We start from the raw sequence: 24,026 nt of genomic DNA, 5'->3' as shown, positions 1-24,026 counted from the left end.
CAATTGCAGGCCTTCTCTTCAACGGCCCGCTCGATGCGCTTGGGGTTGGTCACTGTCAGGTCATCCCCCACAATTTGAATCCCCACGTTTGCCGTGAACTTGGACCAAGCCTCCCAGTCATCCTGGTCAAAGGGATCCTCAATCGATACCACTGAAAGGCAAGAGGGGAAGGAGAGAATTACGGGCAGCCCGGTGGCACAAACCCCTGCCAGCCTGCAGAAGGACCTACACCTGCCCCCCCCCCCCGAGATCTGGCCCTCTGGAAACGATACACCAGGTAGCAATGCTTCTATTCCAGGAAAACGAAACCGATGTCATACCAGATGTCTGCACATGTCTGAGCATTGCTATACAGCAATGGCCCAAAAATCCCCTATGGACTTAGGCAATGCCCCTGCGGTCAGGGTGCTACTGAATCCATTTCCCATGTTCTTTTAAATTGTCCATTTTATACTAAGATTCGAGGAAAAATTCTGGACACCTTTCTTTTTACATGGCGTGGTCTTCCTGAGAGTATCAAGGTCCAGTTGCTACTCTCTGGGCAAAACGCTCCCATAACTTTTAATGTTGCTTGTTTTCTTCAATCTGTAATTTGAACCAGGGAAACTTAATTGATCAGTTCTTTTTTGTTGGCTGTTCGACAGCCATACCTTTTATGTATTCCTAAATTTTAATGTTATCTTATCTCTTACATGCCAATAAAGGTTGTCTGTCTGTCTGTCTGTCTGACTGTCTGTCTGTCTGTCTATACAGCAATGTATAAAAACTGAGTGTAGAGACACCAGTTTCAGATTGCTGGCGTCTTGGCTACCTGGAGGCCCATTTTACTGGAAGGAGGAGGAGATTGGATTTATACTTTGCGCTTCACTACCTGAAGGAGTCTCAGAGCGGCTTACAGTCTCCTTTCCCTTCCCCTCCCCACAACAGACACCCTGTGAGCAGTGCTCCCTCTGAGTTAGTGTGAGCCAACTCACAGTTTTTTACCCTCCAGCTCACACGTTTCTGTCTTAGCTCAGGAAGGAGGGCTCCAGAGCAAACTAATTTATGCAATAGCTAAATCGCGCGCTCACAACTTTAATGCCAGTAGCTCACAAAGTCGAATTTTTGCTCACAAGACTCCACAGCTTAGAGGGAACATTGCACTGTGAGGTAGGTGGGGCTGAGAGAGCTCTTTTGAGAACTGTTTGTGAGAGAACAGCTCTGAGAGAACTTGTAACTGACCCAAGGTCACCCAGCTGGCTTAATGTGGAGGAGTAGGGAATCAAACCCGGTTCCCCCAGATTAGAGTCCACGCTCCTAACCACCACACCAAACTGGCTCTGCCTGCTTATAAAGTCTCACTGGTTGAGTCATTCTTTGGGCACTGGCACTCCAGGCTCCAAGCCCATCTGGCTAACAGACAGGAGGCTCGGGAGCTGGGGACTCACCCGGGTAGTCTCGCACGAAGCTCTGGTAGAGGTCACCCAGTTCATCAGCAGAGATGTAGCGGCTGGGATCGTCGGGGGATTTGAAGTCCAAGTCGTATTTGCCATCTCTGTAGAACTCCGACGCCGCGACGTCCATGCCAATCACAATCTTGTCGGTGTAGCCGGCTTTTTCGATGGCTTCCTTGAGGAGGTCCAAAGCTGGGTGGGTGGGAGGGAGAGCAACTCAAGTTTCACAAGCAGCTAGGACATTCCCAAACGTCCCCTAAGAGTTCCAGGTGCCTCTTGGAAGGGGGATTTCTAAAGAGTGGTATAACCCAATACCTCCCGACTTGATTTGGGGCTAACCGCACGTGACACATCAAAACCCAGACTAAAAAGCCAAAATTTGCTCCTTCGAGGCAAATCAGCTTTGGGAAACTTGCAGCAGAGATGCAGGGAGGACCGGGTAGGGGTGTTGCTCCCTCGTCTCCTACCAGCCCACTTTCCCCTTCCCCTCCGGCTGCGTTCCCCTGCAGGACTCCCGGCACTTGTTGGAACAAACATTTAGTACCCCGTATAGAGAAAAATGGCTTGGGGGGGGGAGTCAGTGGGCTATGGTGGCAAAGTGGCTGAGAGGGAAAGGATTGAGTGAGATTTTGCAATGCAGATCTCCCCCCTCCTGTGAAGAAACTTTGCCTGTTGCCCTGACCTGGATAGCCCAGGCAAGCCGGCTCTCGTCAGATCTCGGAAGCTAAGTAGGGCCGACTCCAGCAAGTACACGGATGGGAGACCTCCAAGGAATACCAGAGGTGGGAGGTGCTCGCAGTGTTCCCTCTAAGTTGAGTTAGTGTGAGCTAGCTCACGGTTTTTTAGCCTCCGGCTCACACATTTTTGTCTCGGCTCAGGAAGGATGGCTCCACAGCAAACTAATTGATGCCGCAGCCACATCGCTTGCTCACAACTTGAATGCCAGGAGCTCACAAATTTTTGCTCACGAGACTCCACAGCTTAGAGGGAACACTGGAGGCGGGGGCTGGCTTTATTCCGCCACCTCTCTGAAAATCCTCCAGGCCCCCAGTAGGAGTCAGTCACCAGAGGTCGCCATCATGACTCCCAGGTGCACGCCCACACAAACTCAAACACATCTACTAAAAAATTCAAAAAAAGAAACTTTGCCTGCCAGGCATAGCGGTTCATGTTTACTGTCATGATCTGGGCTGTGCCACCAGAGGCCTACTAGGCCCAGGGAGCCTGGCTAGCAGTAGGTGAGGCTGGGCCTACAACTCCCAGAAGCCCTTGAGAGGTTTTGGAGCCAAAATTGATCAATAGGGAAGAAGAGGGCTGGGGAACAAAAGGGCTGGTGCCAGAGCAGAAGCTGTTCTTTCTTCCAGAGGGCAGAGTCGGAAGGAAGGCTGCTGCAGGAAGAAGCCCTCATCCTGAGGGAAGGGTGAGTAGTCTAGTGTCACTTGGAATAGTGAGCTAGGGACAGTATATATTTAGACGCGTTAGGGCATTTGATTTCTTTTCTTTTCACCCACTTACTGTTATTATTCTGCACCTTGCTGTTTGACCTCCTATAAAATAAACCTTTTCCTTGTTTCACTCTGCCTGGTCCTCACGCCTGTTATTCGGCCTAAAGGGAGGTCTGAGGGTCTTGGGAGGGTACTCTGGGCCTTCTCAAGGGAGCCTAAATCCAGAGTGGTGGCAGCGTCAGGTGACACCCCACCTGAGCAGTGATATTTACTATCCATGCTTGCTCTCAGTCTATACTCAAAGACAGCAGGGACAGTCAACCGAGTTGAAATGAACATTCAAAGTGAAGTGTAGATTCCGTGTAGACACAGTGCTTCTCCGAGACATTGATAACTGAGGTTTGTACCTCCACCACTGTTAAGGCAGTGAGAAACTGCGGCATAAACTGCCAACCTCGCCCCTGCCCTGACCACGCCCAGCAGCATGGTTTTTAAAGGTTTTCCCCACCTTGTAATTGAAATTTGTTCACACGGTCATCTTTTTCTGCATAACCGGAGAGTCCTCAATAGGTATGGGGACAGCCCTGTCTTGTCTGTGCTGCCACAGAAGGCAACCAGGTAACTACTGGATAGTAGCCCCGTTCACACATTACAGTGAACACACGTACAAGCCACGTACAGCGCACACTTGATTGCTCTTCATACATGCACTGAGTAATTCTCATGTTACAGTCGATGCACGTTAAGCTGGACGTGTGAATGAAAGGTTCTGGTCCCCCGTTTCATTCGTAAAGTGAACGCGCCTCAGCCGTTTCTTGCCAAGAGATGTACACACGTACATGCAAGATGCGTGTGCATTAATTGTAATTAGTGAACAGAATTACCCGTGAGGTTGACATAGGGCCATCTTCGGTTTTGGTGTTTGCTGGGGGTTTTTTTGCATTTTTGTGTGCACACGCTCCCGTTGCCTGGAAGCAGGGCTATTTTCGGGCAGGAATGTACAGGAACGGCGTTCCGGCTGGCTCCCAAGTTGGCCACGCCCAGCAGGAGTTCATTAGCATAACAGGCCACACCCAACAGCAGGAACTCATTGGAATTGGTTACATTAGGGGTGTGTGGCCTAACATGCAAAGGAGTTCCTGCTACAAAAAAGGCCCTGGGTTTTGACAACAAAAAAGGTAAACAGAATAAGAAGCAAAAGGTGGGTGTGGCTGGATAACCACAGTTCTGGTAGCATGGGGTGTGGCCTAATATGCTAATGAGCTGTGCTGTCAAGGGTGTGGCCTAATATGCTAATGTGTTTCTGCTGTTCGGTGTGGCCTGTTATGCTAATGAGTTCCTGCTGGCTTTTTCTACAAAAAGAGCCCTGCCTGGAAGTCATGGTGACCTCTGGTGACTCCTCCTGGGGCATGGAGGACATTCAGAGAAGTGGCTTGATACAGCCTGCCTCTGCCTCCCAGCCCTGGTATTCCTTGGAGGTCTCCCATCCAAGTAACTTGCCAGGGTCGGCCCTGCTTAGCTTCCGAGATCCGATGAGATCAGCCTAGCCTGGGCTACCCAGGGCAGGGCAGGAGAGTAAATTATTCCTTCAGAAACCAAGCAATGGGATTCTGAGTCTGCTTTTGGAAATTAAACTCAAGTTCTTTCTTCAGCTAGTACTTGTTTTAAAAACTGTTTTTACTTTGATAGGGGGTATATTTTAATTGTGGTATCATGTTTCTGTGTATTAGGTGGGATATTTCTTCCATGTTTTTCACTTAATATTTTTTTTTTAAGTGTAAAAAGAAAGGACGGGAGGCTTTGACCACAGAAGTAGTAATGAAGGAAATGGCAGCCAAAAAAAGTCAACTGAGGAAGGTAAGAGGGCCTTCAGACCAAGCTGTGTGAGGATCCTGAAAGACCACCTTCACCTGTATTAATCCTCCTGACACCCAAAGTTACCCAGGCTGCCTTTCTCTGGGAATCTGCTCCAGTGGAGGTTTGGTTGGTGTGAAGCTATCTGTCCCTGCCCGAGTTTAGAACTCTGTCCTACAGGAGTTAAGGATGTCTGTCTCCCTAAACACCTTTGGGATGGGTTTGAAGACTTGCCTTTCCCAGAGGGCCTTTGAAGCATAAAAAAACAGCACTATTGGGCAACTGATGTTTATCAATTTTTACTGCAGTGTACTTATTTTTAAAAACGGTTTTATTGTGCTGCAAACTGCTATGGGAATGTTTTAGCTGAAAGGCAGCCTGTAAATAAACACGCTAAATCAAACTCGGGTGCTTAGAACCCAAGACGACAGCTACAGAGAATAATTTGGGTGAAAATCTGTGGGAACTGGATTATCCTTGATACCGAGAGGAAGAGAGGTTGATTCTCCACTCTGTTCTGTTTCTCCCCCCTCACCTTCGCTGTTCTCCAAGATGTTCGGGGCAAAGCCTCCTTCATCTCCCACGTTGGTGGCATCTTTGCCATACTTGTCTTTGATCACGCTCTTGAGGTTGTGATAGACCTCCGCTCCGATGCGCATGGCATCCCGGAAGCTCTCCGCTCCGACGGGCAAGATCATAAACTCCTGCATGGCCAGCTTGTTTCCAGCATGAGAGCCCCCGTTGATCACGTTGAACGCCTGCCATGAGGCCCCAGAGAAGCAAAAGATCAAATTCAGTAGCACAACTTGGACTACATCCACACTACAAATTTGAAGAGGTTTCCAACCTGGTTTAATTGCCGCAGCTTCCCCCCAACTGTCTTGCGAACTGAGGCTGTGTGATCTCAGATGCTCTACCACTGTGGCTCAGTGGTAGAGCATTTGGTTGGCACGCAGAAGGTCCCAGGATCAATCCCCGACATCTCCAGTTAAAATGACCAGGTAGTAGGTGAAGCGCCTCTACCTGAGACTCTGCCTGAGACTCTGGAGAGCTGCTGCCAGTTTGAGAAGGCAATTCTTATCTTGAAGGACCGATTATAAGGCAGTCTAAAGGAATGGTGCTGTGAATTCTGTCTTGGCAATCCCCAAAACCAAATCCCCCAAGTTTCTCTGTTGGCAGCCATGAGTTCGAGCAGATTTGAAACTGGTCAGCACTGCAGCCATGAGTTCAAGCAGCCCTGGTTGGGAGCCATGAGTTCGAGCAGATTTGAAACAGGCAGCGAGGGTCTGCGGTAGGGCATTCTCTCTTTAGGTATTATGGGATTCAAAACCCTTGTACATTAATTCGGAGTTTCTTTACTGCCCCCTTCCCCCTCTCCGCCCCTGTACTCTGTTGGCGAAATCAGGAGTGGCAGATGCTTACGGGGACGGGTAGGATGAGGTCTGAATTTCCAGCCAGATCCGCAATGTGTCGATAGAGAGGGGTGTCTTTCTCCGCGGCAGCCGCTTTGCACACAGCCAGGGAAACGCCCAGGATGGCGTTGGCTCCGAAGTTGGCTGCAAACGTCCCAAAAGGAGAAAGAACAAGCCGGCTTCATCGGTGGCCAAAGGAGCGCTGTGTTGGGTTGGACCCTACAGATCTATTCTGTTAGCGGCGGTGCCGTCCTGAGCCTCTTGCTGAAGTAGCAGAGCCTCTAGCATCAGGGCAAGGCCCCTCACACCAGAGAAAAGAGCCACGGTTAGTGGAACTGATCTGCTGGATCCAGCCCATAAGCCAAAACCACAGGTCCCTGCCCCGAGGATCTTACCACCGTCTTTCTCTTCCACAGCATCTGCTACTAAGGCTTAGATTCTGAGCACACCTCTGACAGAACCCTGCCATCAAACTCTTCATTGGGCTTCCAGTGCAAGAGGACTCCCCCCCCCCCAACATTTCTATTTCTTTATGGAGTAGAGAGAATGGAATTACATTTGTTCTCCGTTCCGTCCAGTTCCAGCATGAAGGTGTCGATCTTCTCTTGCTCCACCACGGAGAGGCCCTGCAGAGAGAAAACGTCTCTTAAACCAGAGAACGGCGAGAAAAATACAAGGATGCTCGGGAAGGAATTTGCTGTTTCTGAAGGGAAGCAAGGCCTGTCTTCCCCCACCCTCACCCCATTTGTCAAAGGAGGTGAAACAGTTCCTGGTTCATACCGTCACCTCCCTGAAAACAGGTGTGCTAGTGGGAAGATGGAGACAGACAATACCTTTCTAAGAGAGTGGAAGGTGATACAGTCATCGTTAACTGTGGAGTGTTTGTGTCTACGCATTTTCCCCCGCTGTCATCTGCTGTTACCAGGTCTGGGGGCAGGGCAAGGGGAGGAAATTATGTCGAGCTTAACGTGCTGGTGTCACATCTGGGTAAAAACCTGGATGTTACCTCAGCTGGCTGGACTAATGCTCTGGTCACCTCAGAGTGTTGTCTGACATCACATCCAGGTTTTTGCCCGGCTGCGATGTTAGCACATAACCCTGTGTCATTTCCACCCCTCACTGTTTCTCCTGCTGGTCCGAGAAGCGAGGGCAACTGGGAGAGCTTAGTGGAGGGAGATTACTCCCTATTTACTGGTCAGATATGCTTAGTACACCACAGGACTCTCGCCCAGGGCCGGCTCGCTCACTAGGCGAACTAGGCATTCGCCTAGAGTGGGTCGGCCCTTAGGGGCGCCAAACTGCACCCGCCCCCCCGCCAAAAGCCCACCTACCCAGCGCGGCCCATTCCTGCGACCTGCCAGGTAGTGGGACGCTCCGCCGCCAGGGGCCTGGAAAGGCGCTGGGCGGCTGGGCAAGGCAGCAGCTGGGCAAAGTGGGTCAGTTGGTGTGGAAATCCTCTGACCGGCAGTGGCAGCGGCACCCGAGGGAGGGCGGCAGCCCTAACCAGCAGGGGCAAGACGAGCCGGCCTCGGCAGGCGGGCGAGGGGAAAGAAAGAGTTGCCCAACGGCAGGCGAGGCCACGAACGCCGCCCCCTCCTCTCTCTCTCGCTCTTGTTTTCTCGGAGTCTGGGAGGAAACTTTCGGGCCCTGTGCGACGCCCTGCCGGAGGATCCCCCGCCTGGGGGGGAGGAGGGTCAAACTCCCCCCTGACCGTTTCCGCCCACTGAAAAGCCCCTCCTTTGCCTCATGTCTCTCGTCGGAACCAGAGGAGATTGTGTTGAGGGCCTAAAGTGCCCTGGTTACACTCCTGTGCAATGTTCCCTCTAATCTGTGGAGTCCTGTGAGCAAAAATACTACTTTCTGACTCTGAGCTACTGGCATTGTGGGGGGGGGCATGGCACACGGGAGGCGATGCACAGGGGGAGGGGGGGCGGCGCCAGAAGGGATCCTCGCCTACGGTGCAAAATAAGCTGGGGCCGGCCCTGTCGCCTACCACTTACAGCCCACTGAATCTGTCTCCAGCCTCTGTGGTAGGTCTCTGTACTGCGGTGTATGGAAAAGGTGAACATATGCATGACCAGAACAGGGCACCTGACCAAATTTCACCCTCCCAAAACCTGACAAAATTTTAAGAAGAAGAGATTGGATTTATACCCCAACCCTCACTCGGAGTCTCAGAGCAGTTTACAATCTCCTTCCCTTCCTCTCCCCACAACAGACACCCTGTGAGGGAGGTGGGGCTGGGAGAGCTCTCTCGAGAACTGCTCTTGAGAGAACAGCTCTGAGAGAACTTGTGACTGACCCAAGGTCACCCAGCTGGCCTTATGTGGAGGAGTGGAGAATCCAACCCCGTTTTCCCAGATTAGAGTCTGCGCTCCTAACCACTACACCAAGCCAATCAACCAACCCCAAACTGACAGCGCCTGTTTGATCAAAGCCTCTGGCTTGGATCTACTGGAGCATTTCTGTAGACAGAAGGATTTTCACTCAACAAGCATGAGTTTCACTCCTCCCCACTCCCGCTGCAATGCAGCCCCAAATGCCCCTCCAAATGCTGCTCCTGTGGGAACAGCATTTGGGGGGGGGGGCATGATTCCGGACTGCAGCAGGAAAGAGGTGGTGAGAAAGTTGCCTTCTGTGGATGGAACGCTTTCATCCGAGAAACACTCTAGTGGACCCAACCCTAAAGCATTACAATTCTTATGCATGAAAAAAATGCTAGCTTAGTGTAGTAAATAAGAACAGTGGACTCTAATCTGAAGAACTGATTCCCCACTCCTCCATGTGCAGCCAGCTGGGTGACCTTGGGTCAGTCACAAGTTCTCTCAGAGTTGTTCTCTCAAGAGCAGTTCTCGAGAGAGCTCTCAGCCCCACCTCCCCCACAGGGTGTCTGTTGTGGGGAGGGGAAGAGAAAGGAGATCGTAAGCTGCTCTGAGACTCCTTCGGGTAGTGAAGGGGGGGGTATAAAATCCAATCTCTTCTTCTATCCTGTGTCATCCGTTCAAATCCACATTGCGCCCCTTGGCCTTGTTGTGACTTTGCCGGTGGACTACTGAACGAGGGAGACGGCAGAACTATGTGGTTGGAGAAGCAGGTGGTGAATCGTCAGGGCCGCACGGGCCGCACTTGCCGCATCCTAACCCACAGGCCCTCACACCCGAGCCATGGAGTGCCACAATCTTCTGCTGCCTGCGCTAGTTTACCAATGCTATGCTATGCAGATTCACTCCAGTCTGAGACCACTGACATCAAAGGGCTCAGAACGGACTAACTCCGCAACGGACTGCAGTGTACAACGCCCATGCTCTTCCTAGATTCTTTTCACGTCTCTTGTACCCTAAAAGCCAAGGGCTGACCCCTTGGGGGGCTCAAGTATGCAGAAAAATCAAATTTGTTAAAAAAAAAAGTGGGGAGAGGTTAATACCACCCCAATGAAAGAAATTGAGCTTGGGCACCATTTCTGGGCACCAGACACCGAGGCGGTGATGCCAGCTTCTGGAGGAAGGGGCTTTCCCCCCTCCCCAAATCCCCCCACTTCTTGTTACAAGCCATGCCAGTTGCATCAGTGATCTTGACACTGCTCTTCGATGACACACAGAGGCACATACACACACAAACACACATGGTGTGCCCCGGACACCCAGAAGAGAAAGTAAAGGAGGACAGAGACAGAGGGACAGAGACAGAGAGAAAGCATGCAAGGAGCAGAAAATGATGAGAAACTGAAGGCCCAAGGGGGATCCTTACAGAGCTCAGGAGAGCAGGGGCGATGGTGCTGTTGATATGATCCACCGCCTGCAGGACCCCTAGAGAAGGAAAAAGACACAGAGAGTGTCAGAGAAAAGCAGAAAGACACAGAGACGGAGACCGGCGCACGTGACCACTGGCTCCTCCCGGTCACTTCACTGGCACACATCTGCCACGGTCGCCAGTCCCAGAGCAGGCCGCAGCACACGTACACGAAACCTACACAAACACACACACCTACTCAGGAGCTCTTTCGAATGGCAAGGAACCCAAAATGGGGACACTACCTTTCCCGAGGAATCTGGATTTATCGTTGTCCCGCAGCTCCAGGGCTTCGTAGATGCCGGTGGACGCGCCACTGGGAACGGCTGCCCGGAACAGCCCTGAAGAGGATCGGTGAAAACCAGAGGTGGGAAAGGGCAAAGGAAAAGGAAGAAATGAAATGACTTAAGGCCGGGACCCTTTGCAGGTTGTCATGATTAAAAAGGCAAGTCTCTAGCTCTCTTCCGTATGAAAGGATGCATTTGGGTTTCTATCACCTGTGCTTCGAGAAGTGATCATAAGAGGGTGTCATCAAGTGACGTCTCCAGGACTATGGGGTTTTCAAGACAAGAGATGAACAGAGGTAGTTTGCCATTGCCTTCCTCTGTATGGCAACCGCAGTCTTCCTTGGAGGTCTCCCATTCAAGTACTGACCGGGGCCAACACTGCTTAGTTTCCAAGTTCTGAAGAGATCGGGCTAGCCTGAGCCATCGGGCTGCTTCGAGAAGTAAACTTGCTCTCAATTTCCAGTGTTCTGGCCAGCTAGTTCAAAGGACGGCCCACGAGCAACTGGCACATGCCAATTCAAATTTTATTCTATGCTACTTAACAAATCCTTTTAAACACGCAAAAAGATCTGCATTCAGGGTTGTTTTTTTTTTTTGCAATTCCTCGCTGACTTCAGACTGTCCTTCACAAGGTACATGGAGTCTTACAAACCTCCCCGTTTCTGGTTTCAGGCCTGTCCGCTACTGCCCAATTTTCGCAGTCCCTGCAGGGTATTTATTTGCAATTAAAGGGATTGTTCTGGTTCTGCAAAGGTCTTTACCAGGGTGACCGAAGGCCGGGGACCAGCATGCAATCTAATTCAAGGGACTGGGTGTTCTAAGCAGCATCGCTGTGCCTAAAAACCTAAGAACCGCCCTGCCAACCGATCAAAGGCCCGGCTAGTCCACTATTCCATTACCAACAGTGGCCAACCAGATGCCTCTGAGAAGCTTACAAGTAGGACAGACAGATGTTTCCTAAAGCCATTTGCACTTGTGCTTCCATTTCTTCTTCCAAAGTTTTGGCTTCAAGCTTATCATCTTCCTCCTTATCTTCTCTTATTATCATTTCTTCACCTATTATATCTTCTAATCCTCTTTTTTATTTCATTAACCAGGGGTCATTTCCTGCAGGAGCGCACAGGAGCGGAGCTCCGGCAGTAAAGAGCCCAGGGGGTGGGCAGATGCAACAAGCCCCACCCCCTGCTCCCAGCAGCCCTCAGTCAGAGCAAGAAGCAGCCAGGTAAATTGCAGAGCCCCCTCAGCCCCCCGGCCCAAAACAGTCCAGTGGCACCTTTAAGACCAAGTTTTATTCAGGTACAAGCTCTCCCTCCTCTGTGAGGACAGATCTGCATGTCCCCCCCCCCCAATAGCTAGTAATCCAAAACAGTCCAGTGGAGCCTGAGTGGTGGGTGTTGCCTTCTGACACACTTCCGGTGATGTCAGGGGGTGTGGCATATGCAAATAAGTTATGCTAATGAGTTATGCTAATGAGCTCCTGCACCTCTTTTTCTACGAAATGACCCCTGATTAATCCCGTGTCTGGTTCCTGGGGAAAAATGAACTCTTCTACCACTCCCTTGCCCACATGTGCTCATGCGCATGCAAGTGTGTCCCAGCCCCCATAACTTGTGAATTCTTTACACCCCTTCAAATCCTACTGGTGCCAGCGAGGCTAGATGGAGAGTGGGGAAGCAGAACTGTACTTCCCTGAGCACCCCCTCCCTACTGGAAATGGGAGGGTCCTCTGGAAACCCCTCTGGCACCACAAGAGCTTCTGGGGTAACCTCTTGTTTCTCATTGGGAAGGGCAATCACGGGGGCAAAAGTGAGGGCAAGTCTTCAAGCCCAGTCAGTCAGGGGTTAAATCTGGGTCTCCTTGGGCCCTAGGCTCCTGACAGCTGTCTTACAATTTCCTATTTTGTTGGGACTTTCTCTGTGCTAAAGCTACCTCTCACTCCACAGAAATAACGGGCTAGCCTGATCTCATCAGATTTTGGAAGCTAAGCAGGGTTGGCCTTGGCTAGTATTTGGATGGGTGACCTCCAAGGAATACCGGGGTTGTGATGCAGAGGCAGCCAATGGCAAACCACCTTTGAAACGTCTCTTGCCTTAAAAACAAGTCTGGCTCGCCACCTAGTGGTGTAAAAAGAGCTAGAACTTCTCACTGCTAGACAAACTTTGGATCTCTTGGCTATACTACACACTGCCATACTATGATGATAACAACAACAACAACAACAACAATAATAAGAAGAAGACGAAGAAGAAGAAGTCCTACTATTCTCTATTTTTAATCTTTTATTTCAAGCTGCTTTCTCTCTCACTTTTTTCCCCTCTGTGACCTGCCTCCTTTTTTCCCTTGGTCAAAACATCTAAAACTTTCAAATTATTGTCCTATTTCTCTGTTTCCTTTTAGCTCCAAAACTGTAGAGTGCCTTGCTGTATTTCATTATCTACTGCCAAGTCATCTTTTGGTTTTACTTCAAGTCTGTTTTGTTGTTGTTTTTTTGTGCCTACCACATTGTTGGATCTGTTGTAGCAGATATTCCTAATTATTTGTCAATAGCGAAAACTCCAAGATCTTTCCCCCATGGGTCTTCTTTTAAAGTTATCCTCAATTTCCAGCATTGTCAACCTTCCCCCCCCCTCAGTTTCCTTTCCATAATCTTGGCTTTCATGATATCGTGCCGTCTTGATTTTCATATGTATCTTTCACTTGATGATGTCTCTCAGTTTCTGGTTCTCATTCCTTTCTCCTTTGGATGCTGAGGTCCTCCACTTTTCAGTTCTTCATGCTTTTTTTTTTATTTTGGGTCTTTCTCCTTTACCTTCTCTCATAACCTCTTTCCAAGTCAGCGACCATTTTATGAAGACGACGTCCACTTTTATGGGTTAGAGCTGGCAGTCTGGGGGAGCAAGGACTGCAGATTCTTCCCCACATAGGTCTCCCTCCATCAATCTTTTCCAACCCTGGGAATGTGGATGCCACTAATAGGGGGCAGGAAAGGTGATTTTGGGAACCACAGGGAAGACTGCAGTATGGAGGGCAAAGAAGACAAACTATCCCTTCCTCCTTCAGGTCTACGCTCTTCTTCCTCCTTCTCATCTTCTCTCCTTAGCCATCTGTTGTATCTTTTAATCCTATATTTTCTTTCATTATTCCCATGGCTGGTTCCTGGGTACAGGGTCTCCTGGGCAAAACAAACTCCCCACATAGTGATGCATCTTTCTTTTATTTTCCATCCCTGCCTAAGCTTGGCAACTCTGAGTCAGGAAATTCCTGGAGCTTTGGGGATAGCCCCTGGAGAGGACAGGGAGGGACTTCAGCTAGGTATAAGGCCATAGAGTTCACCTTCCAAAGCAGCCATTTTCTCCAGGGGAACTGATCTCTGTAGGCGGGAGATCAAATGTAATTCCGAGAGAACTCCAGGCTCCACCTGGAGAATGGCAACCTTTTCCATGCCTCTTTTCTCTTCCTTTCATTTGGCCTCCCCGAGGTTGCTGTCTCCTACCTGCCGGCCATCCATCTATCGGCAACCGGCCATATCCATCTGTATTAATGGGATGGAACTTTCACCAGTAGCGATGACTACTGATTTTAAATGTTTATATTGTGCTTTTAAACCTTATTGTATTGTTGAAAGGTGATGTGACTTGTCCTGAGCCCGCTCACGGGATGGGTGGGATACAAATACGAAAAATAAACAAATAAAATTCTCTCTCCTGAGACTGAGATGCCCTCACAGTTTCCTGTTTTGAAAGACAGCTTGAAAATATACCTTCACCCTCCAAGGCCTTCTCATCCTACCAAGTTTTTCCTTCAGCTCGTTCCCCTCAGCATGGTGTAGTGGTTAACAGTGGCAGACTCTAATTTGGAGCACTGGGTTTGATTCCCCACTCCTCCATAGGAAGCCTGGTGGGTGACCTTGGGCCAGTCACAGTTCTCTCAGATCTCTCTTGGCTCCACCTCTTTCACTAGGCTTGCCAAGTCCCCCCGGGGGGGCGGGGAAACCCCCATCCCAGAGGCCCGTTCCCTGCCGCCGGTGGATCGGGCCCCGGGGGGAACTCCCCCCCCCCCGACGTGCACGTCACCCGGAAGTGACGCGACCACGCTGGGGGCGGGGCCACGGTCATCCGAGGGAAAACTCTATGTTTTTCCCTCGGATATTTATTTTATTATTTATTTAGTATTCTGGGTGACATGGATGCGGTGTGCGCGTGCTCCAGCCGCAAGCCGGGAGTCTCCTGCTGTGGCTCAATTCTCACTTGGCAACCCTATCCCTCACGGTGACTTTGGCAGGGAGAGGAAAGTGATTGTAGGCAACTTTGAGACTCCTTGAGGTAGAGAGAAGCGGGGTATAAAAACCAACTCTTCTCCTCCTCCTCCTCCTCTTCTGACAGTTAGATCATGAGTCTGTGGGCAGGGCCTTTTTGAATTTTTGTACAGCAGCTGGTTGCAGGAATATTATCATTACTAACAACAACCACCAGTCATAACATCCACCAGAGGACAAGCATGTTTTAATGATTGCAGTGCTGGGTGAGGGTACTGCATCCAACACCAGACTACATATATCAGAGTCCCCTGAAGAAAATGGCTGCTTTGGAGGGTGGACTCTATGGCTTTACTACCCACCGTGTGGCAGCCATAGTCTCAGGCAAAGGTCTATCCCATCACATACTTCCCGTCCGTTTAAGTGGAGATGCTGAGGATTGAACCTGGGACCTTCTGCACGCAAGGCAGATGCTCTAAACTGAGCCTTGCTCAGAGGAGATGATATCCACACGTTCCTGTTGGCCTCAGCATTCTCTTGGGGAAGGACTCTTTTGTGTCTCACATTTCCCCCTTTCTCTCTCCTGCTTCAAACCCCGGAACGCTTCAGAGGGCACAGCTAAAATTAAATTGTGCAGACGTTTTTTTCTCTGTAGCAAACATGCCAGAGAGAGAGCGCTCCGCCCTCAGGCCCTCTCCACAGGGTGCCTCCTGCCCTTTCAAGCTCACTGCCTGTGGACAGAGCCAATTCATTAACCACAATGTCTCCCAGCTGCTTGCCTCTCCCACATCCACACCTACCTTTCGCTGTGTACAAATCCACCTCAACGGTGGGATTCCCACGGGAGTCCAGGATCTCACGAGCATGGATCTTCTCCATGGCCATCGTGAAAGTTGGTCGTTCTGGAAGAGAACAGAGATGTCAGGTGGGCAGTCCAAGAGAAGAAAGAAAACGGATAACTGCTAATAATTGCTGTTTATAAAGACATTTATACGAGCCAAGCCCTAGCTGCCATGCAGATGAGTCAGTGGTCCAAAGTATATCCAAGGGACTGCTTAGTCTCATAAAAACATAAGAGTTGCCCAGTTAGGGTTGTCATCTCTGGCTTGGCCAATTCCTGGAGATTTGTGGGTAGTGCCTGAGGACAGTAGAGTCTGGAAAGGGGAGGGGGCTCAGCAATGATGTGACATGACTCTAGGACTTCAGTTTCTTCTAGTCTCAATGGTACACCATAGAGTCCACCCTCTGAAGCTGCATTTCTGTGGTACTGATCCCTGTGGTAGGTCATAATTCTGGGTCAACTCCAGACCCTATCTAGATGTTGGCAAAACCCTATGACATAGGAAAGCCCAAAACCAAGGCCTCCGGGAATAGCTCCTCCCTGCTGATTTCTCCTGGTATCTGACAGTAAAAGGCCCTATTTCTCCTTTCTGGCAACAGACCCATCCTCCATAAATTTGTTCAGCCACCTAAGCTACTGGCCCCTCCCCATATCTTGTGGCAGTGAGTTCCACAAACACATCATCTGAAATCATACTTCCTTTTGTTTGTCTTGATTTGCTTCACCTCAGGCCATCTGCAGTGGTTTTGTTTCTAGAAAAAGAGATGGCACAGGAAGGGATACACCTGACTGGAAGCAATAGTCTCTTGTTCAGAAACACTTCGGCCTATTCCTTGATTTGTAAGGACTCTCCCCTTTGAGTCCCCAAGGAACATGGATTCGGCACCTTCTTGGGCCCCTCATCTATCCCAGGGTTAGAAAGGGATTCAGCGGCTGTGTCCTGGGGGACATGGGAACAAATAGAGCAGGAAGGACACTGGATAGAGAAGATCCAGTCAGCCCCAATAGATATAAGTGTTCTCTTTATTCTGATGTGGCCGGACTGGTTTTTCATCTTTTCCCTCCTCCGCCCTTCCTTTCTGCATCTTGGGTTTTTATTCAGTGGGCCTTCAATCAGCCCCTGTCTCTCGACTGATGTCCGCCCCTGTGTGGGACAGCTGTTGTCAGAAAAGCAGGATATAAATAAATTCCTCCCCCTTCTCAGGCTGCGGCAGCTCCTGTAGGCTGCGTACACAGCTGGTTGGTAGGGTTGACAGGCCTCCTGCTATGGCAGGAGACCTCCTGCTGGCAACTGTTGTTGCCTGGTGCTGCCTTGAGCAGAGGAGAAAAATAAAAATAAAAATGGTGATGGTGCGTGCAATGTAACGTCATCATATCTCTAGGAATCACCAAAATCTCTATAGTTTTACCACAGTTTCAGCTGATTCCTAGAGCAATGTGACATCACTTCCGGCTTTCCCCAGAAGTGATGTCATGTCTTACACGATACCCTAGGGTTGCCAAGTCGTTGCAGTCACTGCAGTGGGGGACTCCCAGGCGGTGACCGGAGCGCGCGCGCGCGCCGCACACACGTCACCCAGAAGTGACGTTAGGACGCAGGGCACGCTGCGGGCGGGGCCACGACCATCGGAGGGAAAACCATAGAGTTTTCCCCCCGATGGTCGTGGCCCCACCCCCAGTGTGCTCGGCGTCGTAACGTCACTTCCAGGTGACGCACACATTGGGGTGGGGTTCCCCCCCGGGGCCGGATCCGCTGACGGTGGGGAACAGGCCTCTGGGGCGGGGTTTTCCCCACCCCCCGGGGGGACTTGGCAGCCCTACAATACCCCCATGTCGCTGCCCCCCAAACCAGTTGGCTAGTTCAGTTTGATATGGGCTGGATTGTGCAGACCATGATTTCCAGCTGCTGCCCTATTTGTGAGAGTCTCTCTTTTCCCACCTTTTCCTTGAGTCACAGAATGGTTGGGCTTGGGGAAAATACGGCCAGAGGGAGTAGAAACCAAAGCCCACTTTGCTCTCAAGGGGGACTGAATGGGTGTCCACTCTGTCATGGAAGACTGAAGGATGGTGTCATGATCTGGGCTGTGCTACCAGAGGCCTACTGGGCCCAGAGAGCCCGGCTAGCAGTAGGTGAGGCTGGGCCTACAATTCCCAGAATCCCCTGGGAGGGTTTGGAGCCAAAATGGACCAATAGGAAAAGAGGAGGGCTTGGAATAAAAGATCTGGTGCAGCAGGAAAAACGGTTCTTTCTTCCAGAGGGCAGAGCCGGAAGGAAGGCTGCTGCAGGGGAAAAACCCTCATCCTGACGGAGGGGTGAGTAGTGTAAGGCCACTTGAGATAGTGAGCTAGGGACAGTATATTTGGATGTGTTAGGGCATTTTATTTATTTTATTTTCACACACTTACTGTTATTATTCTGCACCTTGTTGTTTGACCTCCTATAAAATAAACCTTTTCCTTGTTTCACTCTGCCTGGCCCTCACGCCTGTTATTCGGCCTAAAGGGAGGTCTGAGGGTCTTGGGAGGGTACTCTGGGCCTTCTCAAGGGAACCTAAATCCAGAGTGGTGGCAGCATCAGGTGACACCCCACCTGAGCCGTGACAGATGGTTTCTACTGTAGTCTAAAACCTGACTTAGCCCAAGAAAGCAAATCCTCCGAAGTATGAGACTTCGCCTTTGGCCTGCAGGGCGCCATCTTGTCTGCTTAAGATCACTGCGGGATTGCTGAGGGATATCATCTGGAGATCTGAGGTACGGTGGCCTCAGCATTCCTGGTGATACGCGTCTCTCTGTCTTTCCAGATGCTAGAAAGGCATTGGAATTTCTGAACTGGTGCCTTGGCAATAGATTGGATGAGGGCAAACAAACTGATGCTTACTCCAGACACGGTGGAAGCCCCACTGACTGGGAACACACCCGATTTGGGAGTATTCTGGATCAGGATTTAGTTGCATAGGTAAAGGTAAAGGTTCCCTTGCTCGAAAGCCAGTCGAGTCCGACTCTAGGGTTGCGGTGCTCATCTCCGTTTCCAAGCCGAAGAGCCAGCGCTGTCCGAAGACATTTCCGTGGTCATGTGGCTGGCATGACTAAACACCAAGGCACACGGAACACTGTTCCCTTCCCACTGGAGTGGTACCTATTTATCTACTTGCAATTTCTTGCTTTCGAACTGCTAGGTTGGCAGGAGCTGGAACTAGAGACGGGAGCTCACTCCGTCATGCAGCACACTCGGATCTCGAACTGCTGAACTACCGACCTTCCACAGCCTGCAGTTCAGCATCTTTACCACTTGAGCCACCGCAGCTCCTTTTAGTTGCATAGCCTGTATTAACTATCTGAGAGCCAGCCGGCGTGGTATAGTAGGCAGAGTACTAGACTAGAATCGGGAAGCCCCAGATCTGAACCCCCGCTCTGCCATGGAAGCTGACCGGATGACTTGGACCAGTCAACCCTCTCTGCCTAACCTACCTCACAGTGTCATTGGAAGGGTAAAAGAAAGCAGGAGAGCTGTGCTTCCTAAATGCTCAGGTTAGAAGTTCAATTTTGGACTTGAATCCATCACAGGTCAAGGTAGTGTCCACGTGGAGGTGTCTTGCCACTGTCCTTCCCTGGATACCACTGACCGTGCCCAAGTTGGTCCTTTCACACACGCTGAATTAACAAACTTTCGGACCATTTTCACTGCACTTTGCAACTGGGTTTTATAGTGTGAATCCACTTGCAAACAATTGCTGTAAATGCATCGAAACTGGGTTGGAAGTGCTTTTGGGGGGGTATTCTGTGTATGAGTGTGTGTGTGTGCGCGTGTGCCTGAAAGTCATGGCTGACTTCTGGCAATTCCTAGTGGGGCTTGGGGGCAAGGGATGCCTCGGCCTCCCAGCCCTCGTATTCCTCGAAGGTCTCCCGTCCAAGTACTTGCCAGCAATGTTCCCTCTAAGCTGTGGAGTCTTGTGAGCACAAATGCTGCTTTGTGAGCTACCAACATTAATTAGTTTGCTCTGGAGCCATCCCTTCCTGAGCTAAGACAAAAATGTGTGAGCCGGAGGCTAAAAAACTGTGAGCTGGCTCACACTAACTCCGCTTAGAGGGAGCACTGCTTGCCAGGTGTGGCCCAGCTTAGCTTCCGAGATCAGGCTTGCTTGGGCTTTCCAGGTCAGGGCTGACGTGCATTATTCAGTGTGTATGAAAGTCTCTCTAGCTGCCTGAGACTTTATATAATCAAAAGGTGGGATGTAAATATTGTTATAACAGGCAGTTTCCCAGCAAAAAAGAGAAGAAGCTGTGTTGAACCCTGATAGATACTAGAAATCCACATCCGTCTAGTTTAACCATCACGTCCTCCAAAGAATACTGGGAACCGCAGTTTGGTGTGGTTATTATGTATTTATTCATTTATGTAGACCCCCCCCCCTACTTTTCTTCCCATCAGGGAACCAACGTGGCTTCCTTTGCTCTCCTCTCTTCCATTTTAGCCTCACAACAACCCTGTGAGGTAGGTCAGGCTGGGAACGTGTGACTTGCCCAAGGTCACCCAGCAAGCGTCCACGGCAGAGTGGGGATTCGAACCTGGCTCACCCAGACCCTAATCTGACACTCTAACCACTAGGCCACGCTGGCTCTCACTGGTTAGCTGAGAAGGCTCGCCCAGAGAGCAGTGGCAGGGCTGAGTCCGTGGAGCATCTGGTTTCGCTTGCAAGCTTCCATTGGTGCCATTTTCAGTTACGGGATCTCAGGTAAGAGGTGAAAAAAGACCTCCGCCCGACACCTTGGAGAGCTGCTGCCAGTCAGAGCATACTGAGCCAGACAAACCAAGTGTCTGACTCAGTATAAAACTGTCAACATCCATGTGTTCTAGACGTCTGGCTGTAGATCATATCAATCTGTTTGACAGGAGCTGACAGCTCAGAGTGTCAGTAGAGCTGGCTCTGTCTGGTTCAGGGCAGAGCTAATTAACAGTGACTCAGCACTGGGTCCTGATTGGACAATGCTTGTATATATGTGATGCTGTACAATGTACCATCCTTCCTGATGGAAACCTGGTGTCTGCGTGAGCATTTTGTCGTTCTCTATTGGTGGAGGCTTGTGTAAATAAATTGTATATAGTTTTACACCAAGCCTATAAGACTTACGTCTTGATAGTCTCACACCCACTTACAATCTTGCAGTGGGCTAGCACCGCGCAAACGGTGCGGTGTGGGGGGGGGGGGGGGGAGCATGGCTCAGTTGAGAGCCAGTTTGGTGTAGTGGCTAAGTGCATGGACTCTACTCTGGGAGAACCAAGTCTGATTCCCCACTCCTCCACTTGCACCTGGCTGGATGGCCTTGGGCAAGCCGTAGTTCTGACAAGAGCTGTTCTTGAAAAAGAGCAGTTTCTATCAGAGCTCTCTCAGCCCCACCTACCTCACCTGGTGTCTGTTGTGGGGAGGGGAAGGGAAAGGAGTTTGTAAGCCGCTCTGAGACCCCTTTGGGTAGTGAAGGGCGGGGTATAAATCCAATCTCTTCTTCTTGTAGAACATAAGATCCCAGGCTCAATCCCTGGTCTCTCCAGTTAAAAGGATCAGGAAGTTGGTGATACAAAAAGACCTCTGTGGGAAAGCCGTTGTAGTCAAGAGGAGACAGTACTGACCTTGGCAGGACAAGGGTTCGAATTGGTACAACACAGATTCCTGTGCTCATTCCTCTCAGCATCACAGTCCTCATGGTTGGCTCCTGGGTCCTGACCCAGTTTTACATATCGAATAGTTATGCCCCGAGAGGTGGCATGAATGCCATGTGACCACTGATCAATGGACCACGCAGAGCGCAAGCTGGAAGTTCAAAGGCAATTCTCCCTCTTGCTGAAAAGCCTGCGGCTGACCCAGTGCGCGAAAGTGGTCCCTTGCTTAGTCCCTTCTCTCCCCTTGGGATGAAAAGTAATTTTCAAGGGCTCAGCTGTCAACTGTTTCGAAGGCAGCCAGGCTCCAGGGGGAGGGAGGAAACCATCACTATGTATTTATCCCGTCCCACAATGCATCTGTAAAAGAGCACAAGGGCACGTTGTTACCAAAGGCCTGCTCCACGCTCTCTCCTGCAACTGCCCTCTGAAGTGAATGTGCCTTTGGCAACGTAAAGATGCCTTGGAGTGAGTGATAAGACGCCCTCTGCTCTCTGGTTGTGGGGAGGAGGGAGGGAAATACAGAGGTCTTCCCTTTGAGTGCCATGCATCTCCGTAGGCAGGAAGCCGGGCGCACAGACTGTAGCAGAGGTTGCTGACAAAAGGCTAGAGTCTCAAGGCCATTAAGGTGGCCGCGTGTCGACTGGAGTGGGCCCATCACCTGGACGGAAAAGGTGAATTCTGTGACCTGCATAAATTATGCAAATGATGCAGAGAGACATAATCTGACCAGATACTCTGCCATTCTTACCATTCCTTGCGTTCCATCTTGGACTTGCTAATATATTGGGAGGGGGCCAGGGGACCCTATTCTCTGCCCCCCGGAAATCTTAGTACGCAAGGTCCCTGCCACGGCCCATGTTCTTTCAAGCATCCCTTCACAACGATCAGAACTAGAACTAGAAGAATTAGAGACTCCCTGTTTTGAATGAAAGCTGCGAGGATGCTGAATTCCATACCCACTTTCGTACCCTGACCCCATTTTTCTGTGTGTTTGCCTGGAAAAAGCAGCTCTGTCAATGGTATCACTTCGCAGTTTGGTGTAGTGGTTAAGAGTGCAGACTCTAATCTGGGAGAACCGGGTTTGATTCCCCACTCCTCCACAGGCAGCTGCTGGTGTGACCTTGGGTCAGTCACAAGTTCTCTCAGAGCTGTTCTCTCTGACCTCTCTCAGTCCCACCTGCCTCACAGGGTGTCTGTTGTGGGGGGGGGAACGTAAAGGAGATTGTAAGCCACTCTAAGACTCCTTCGGGTAGTGAAGAGCGAGGTATAAATCCAATCTCTTCTTCTTCTTTGTCTTCCACTGGTCATGCAGTCTGAAGGGATATATTCGTTCTAGTCAATCTTTCCCACTGTAAGCATGAGAGCCCCTTTGGCTACTCAAAAACAGCAAAAGCTTTGGGCTCCCTGGAGAGAGAACAAAACGCCAACCGGACTAAGGCCTCCCCAAATTACAACGCCCTCCTGTGAAGGAATGTTTTCAGATTTGTTTCAGCCCATGTTAGCACAGAGCACCAGTTTTTAATGGTAAAAAAAAATAACAATATCTTCCCCATGCATTCATCCTATCCTACCTTGCAGGGGTGGTTGTTGTGAGAAATGGAGGAGGAGGGGAGATCAAGCTGCTTTGGATGGTCATTGGGGAGAAAATGGACACAAGAAATATCTAAGGTCTAATCCCTTTTTCTCCCAACCATCTGTCTACGACAAGGACAGGATCAGCGCTTGGGCAACAAGGGCAACGCCCTGGCTCTCCAAAACTATTATGCACCTCAGCAGCTGTTCTTCCTTTAAGGATCGCAGAGCACCAGTGGTATGATTCCCCACGTTTCCCTTTTGGGTGACTTCAAGGGCTAGGCTCTTCTGTATGCTGCGTTCCTACCCCAGGCCCTGAGTGCAGAGATGGAGTGTTCTGGCATGGCTAAGAGTTCACTTATTGGTTTCACCATATTCCTGTTGTAATCCGACAGCCCTCCCGTCGCAGTGGGTGGAGCGTCAGACCCAACCTCTGTGAGACCCAACCTTGAATCCCCACTTTGCTGTGGACACTCGCTGGGTGACCTTGGGCCAGTCACACTCTCTCAGCCTACCCTACCTCCCTGGATTGTTGCAAGGATAAAATGGAGGAGTGGAGAATGACATAAACTGCATTGAGGAGAATGGTGGAGCATGAACAAAATGAATAATCCTCGATCTGTATCCATTTTATTGCTTTGCAGAAGGGCGGGCTGCATTGGGTCAGTGCATCAACAGGGGCGAGTGATGGCGGAAGAGCCTTCGTCTGCCCTCGCTCGCCTGCCAACAGTCGCCGGACTCGTCTCCTCGCCCAAATGGCCCCCTTTCTTACCCGTTGCTAAGCCCTTTGGCTAGCAACAGCTCTAATCTGGAAGGAAGAATTAATGTTAAGAATGTCAACGCCTCTGGGTTGATCTTACACCGTGTCAGGAAGAGATTTACAGACGCCCTGCCACCTGCATTGAGCATGACGCAGAGGACAGGCGAGGGAAGGGAGGGGGGAGGAGGGAAGCAGGCCGCAGCGGTCCCGAAAGGAGGGGAGGAGGAGGAGGAGGAGAACGGAGGCCTGGGAGCAGCCCCGGGTAGAGCAGGCAACAGTGGAGGACCCAAGGCAGCCAGGTTTCAAATCTCCCTCTCGCGTTCGTTGCCCGAACAGAGCCGGCCTGTCAGGAGAACCCTGCGACGTCTGGGAGTTCTCAGGCTGGGATTTTCTGGAGCCCACGCAGGTCTGCCTTCCCCTCCTACCATCTTCTGCAGCGCCGCCTGGACTGGCATCCCCCGTCAGCTGCTCCGACAGATGCTCTGCGCAAGGAAACAGGCTGGCAGTCCGTCCGACACCACAGACGCTGGTCGCGGGGGGGGGGGGGAGCTCTGGGTCCCAGAACTGCGCGTGTTTCCCTGGCTCAGGAGGAACACTGCAGGGCCCTGTGGCGTGTATACGTGTGTGTGTGTGTGGGGGGGCGACGGTCACCCCGTCAGTGTCAACACTTCTGCCAGGCAATCTCGACTGAATGATCGCCAGCCACTCTTCAGCATCGTGCG

General features: G+C 50.8%; 1 protein-coding gene across 2 annotated transcripts in view; it reads right to left on the bottom strand.

Moving 5' to 3' along the window:
• ENO2 (enolase 2 (gamma, neuronal)) overlaps window positions 1-24,026 on the bottom strand; it is a 41,867-nt gene that overhangs the window by 16,529 nt on the left and 1,312 nt on the right. Inside the window, exons 2-9 of one of the 2 annotated variants that reach the window (XM_015418799.1) lie at window positions 15,276-15,377; window positions 10,179-10,274; window positions 9,892-9,950; window positions 6,701-6,770; window positions 6,155-6,288; window positions 5,268-5,490; window positions 1,428-1,625; window positions 1-151 (exon numbers count right to left, since the gene is read on the bottom strand). The exon at window positions 1-151 is cut by the window's left edge and continues 45 nt beyond it. In XM_015418799.1, the coding sequence (XP_015274285.1) occupies window positions 1-151; window positions 1,428-1,625; window positions 5,268-5,490; window positions 6,155-6,288; window positions 6,701-6,770; window positions 9,892-9,950; window positions 10,179-10,274; window positions 15,276-15,360 (1,016 nt within the window). In that variant the 5' untranslated portion in view covers window positions 15,361-15,377. The remainder of the gene's footprint in view (window positions 152-1,427; window positions 1,626-5,267; window positions 5,491-6,154; window positions 6,289-6,700; window positions 6,771-9,891; window positions 9,951-10,178; window positions 10,275-15,275; window positions 15,378-24,026) is intronic. The other variant, XM_015418800.1, reaches the window with a different exon arrangement.

This window comes from Gekko japonicus, unplaced genomic scaffold (assembly GCF_001447785.1).
Source record: "Gekko japonicus isolate JY-2015 unplaced genomic scaffold, Gekko_japonicus_V1.1 scaffold1244, whole genome shotgun sequence".
NCBI lineage: Eukaryota > Metazoa > Chordata > Lepidosauria > Squamata > Gekkonidae > Gekko > Gekko japonicus.
The sequence above is the reverse complement of the archived record's forward strand: the minus strand, read 5'-3'. Positions and strand labels throughout refer to the sequence as shown.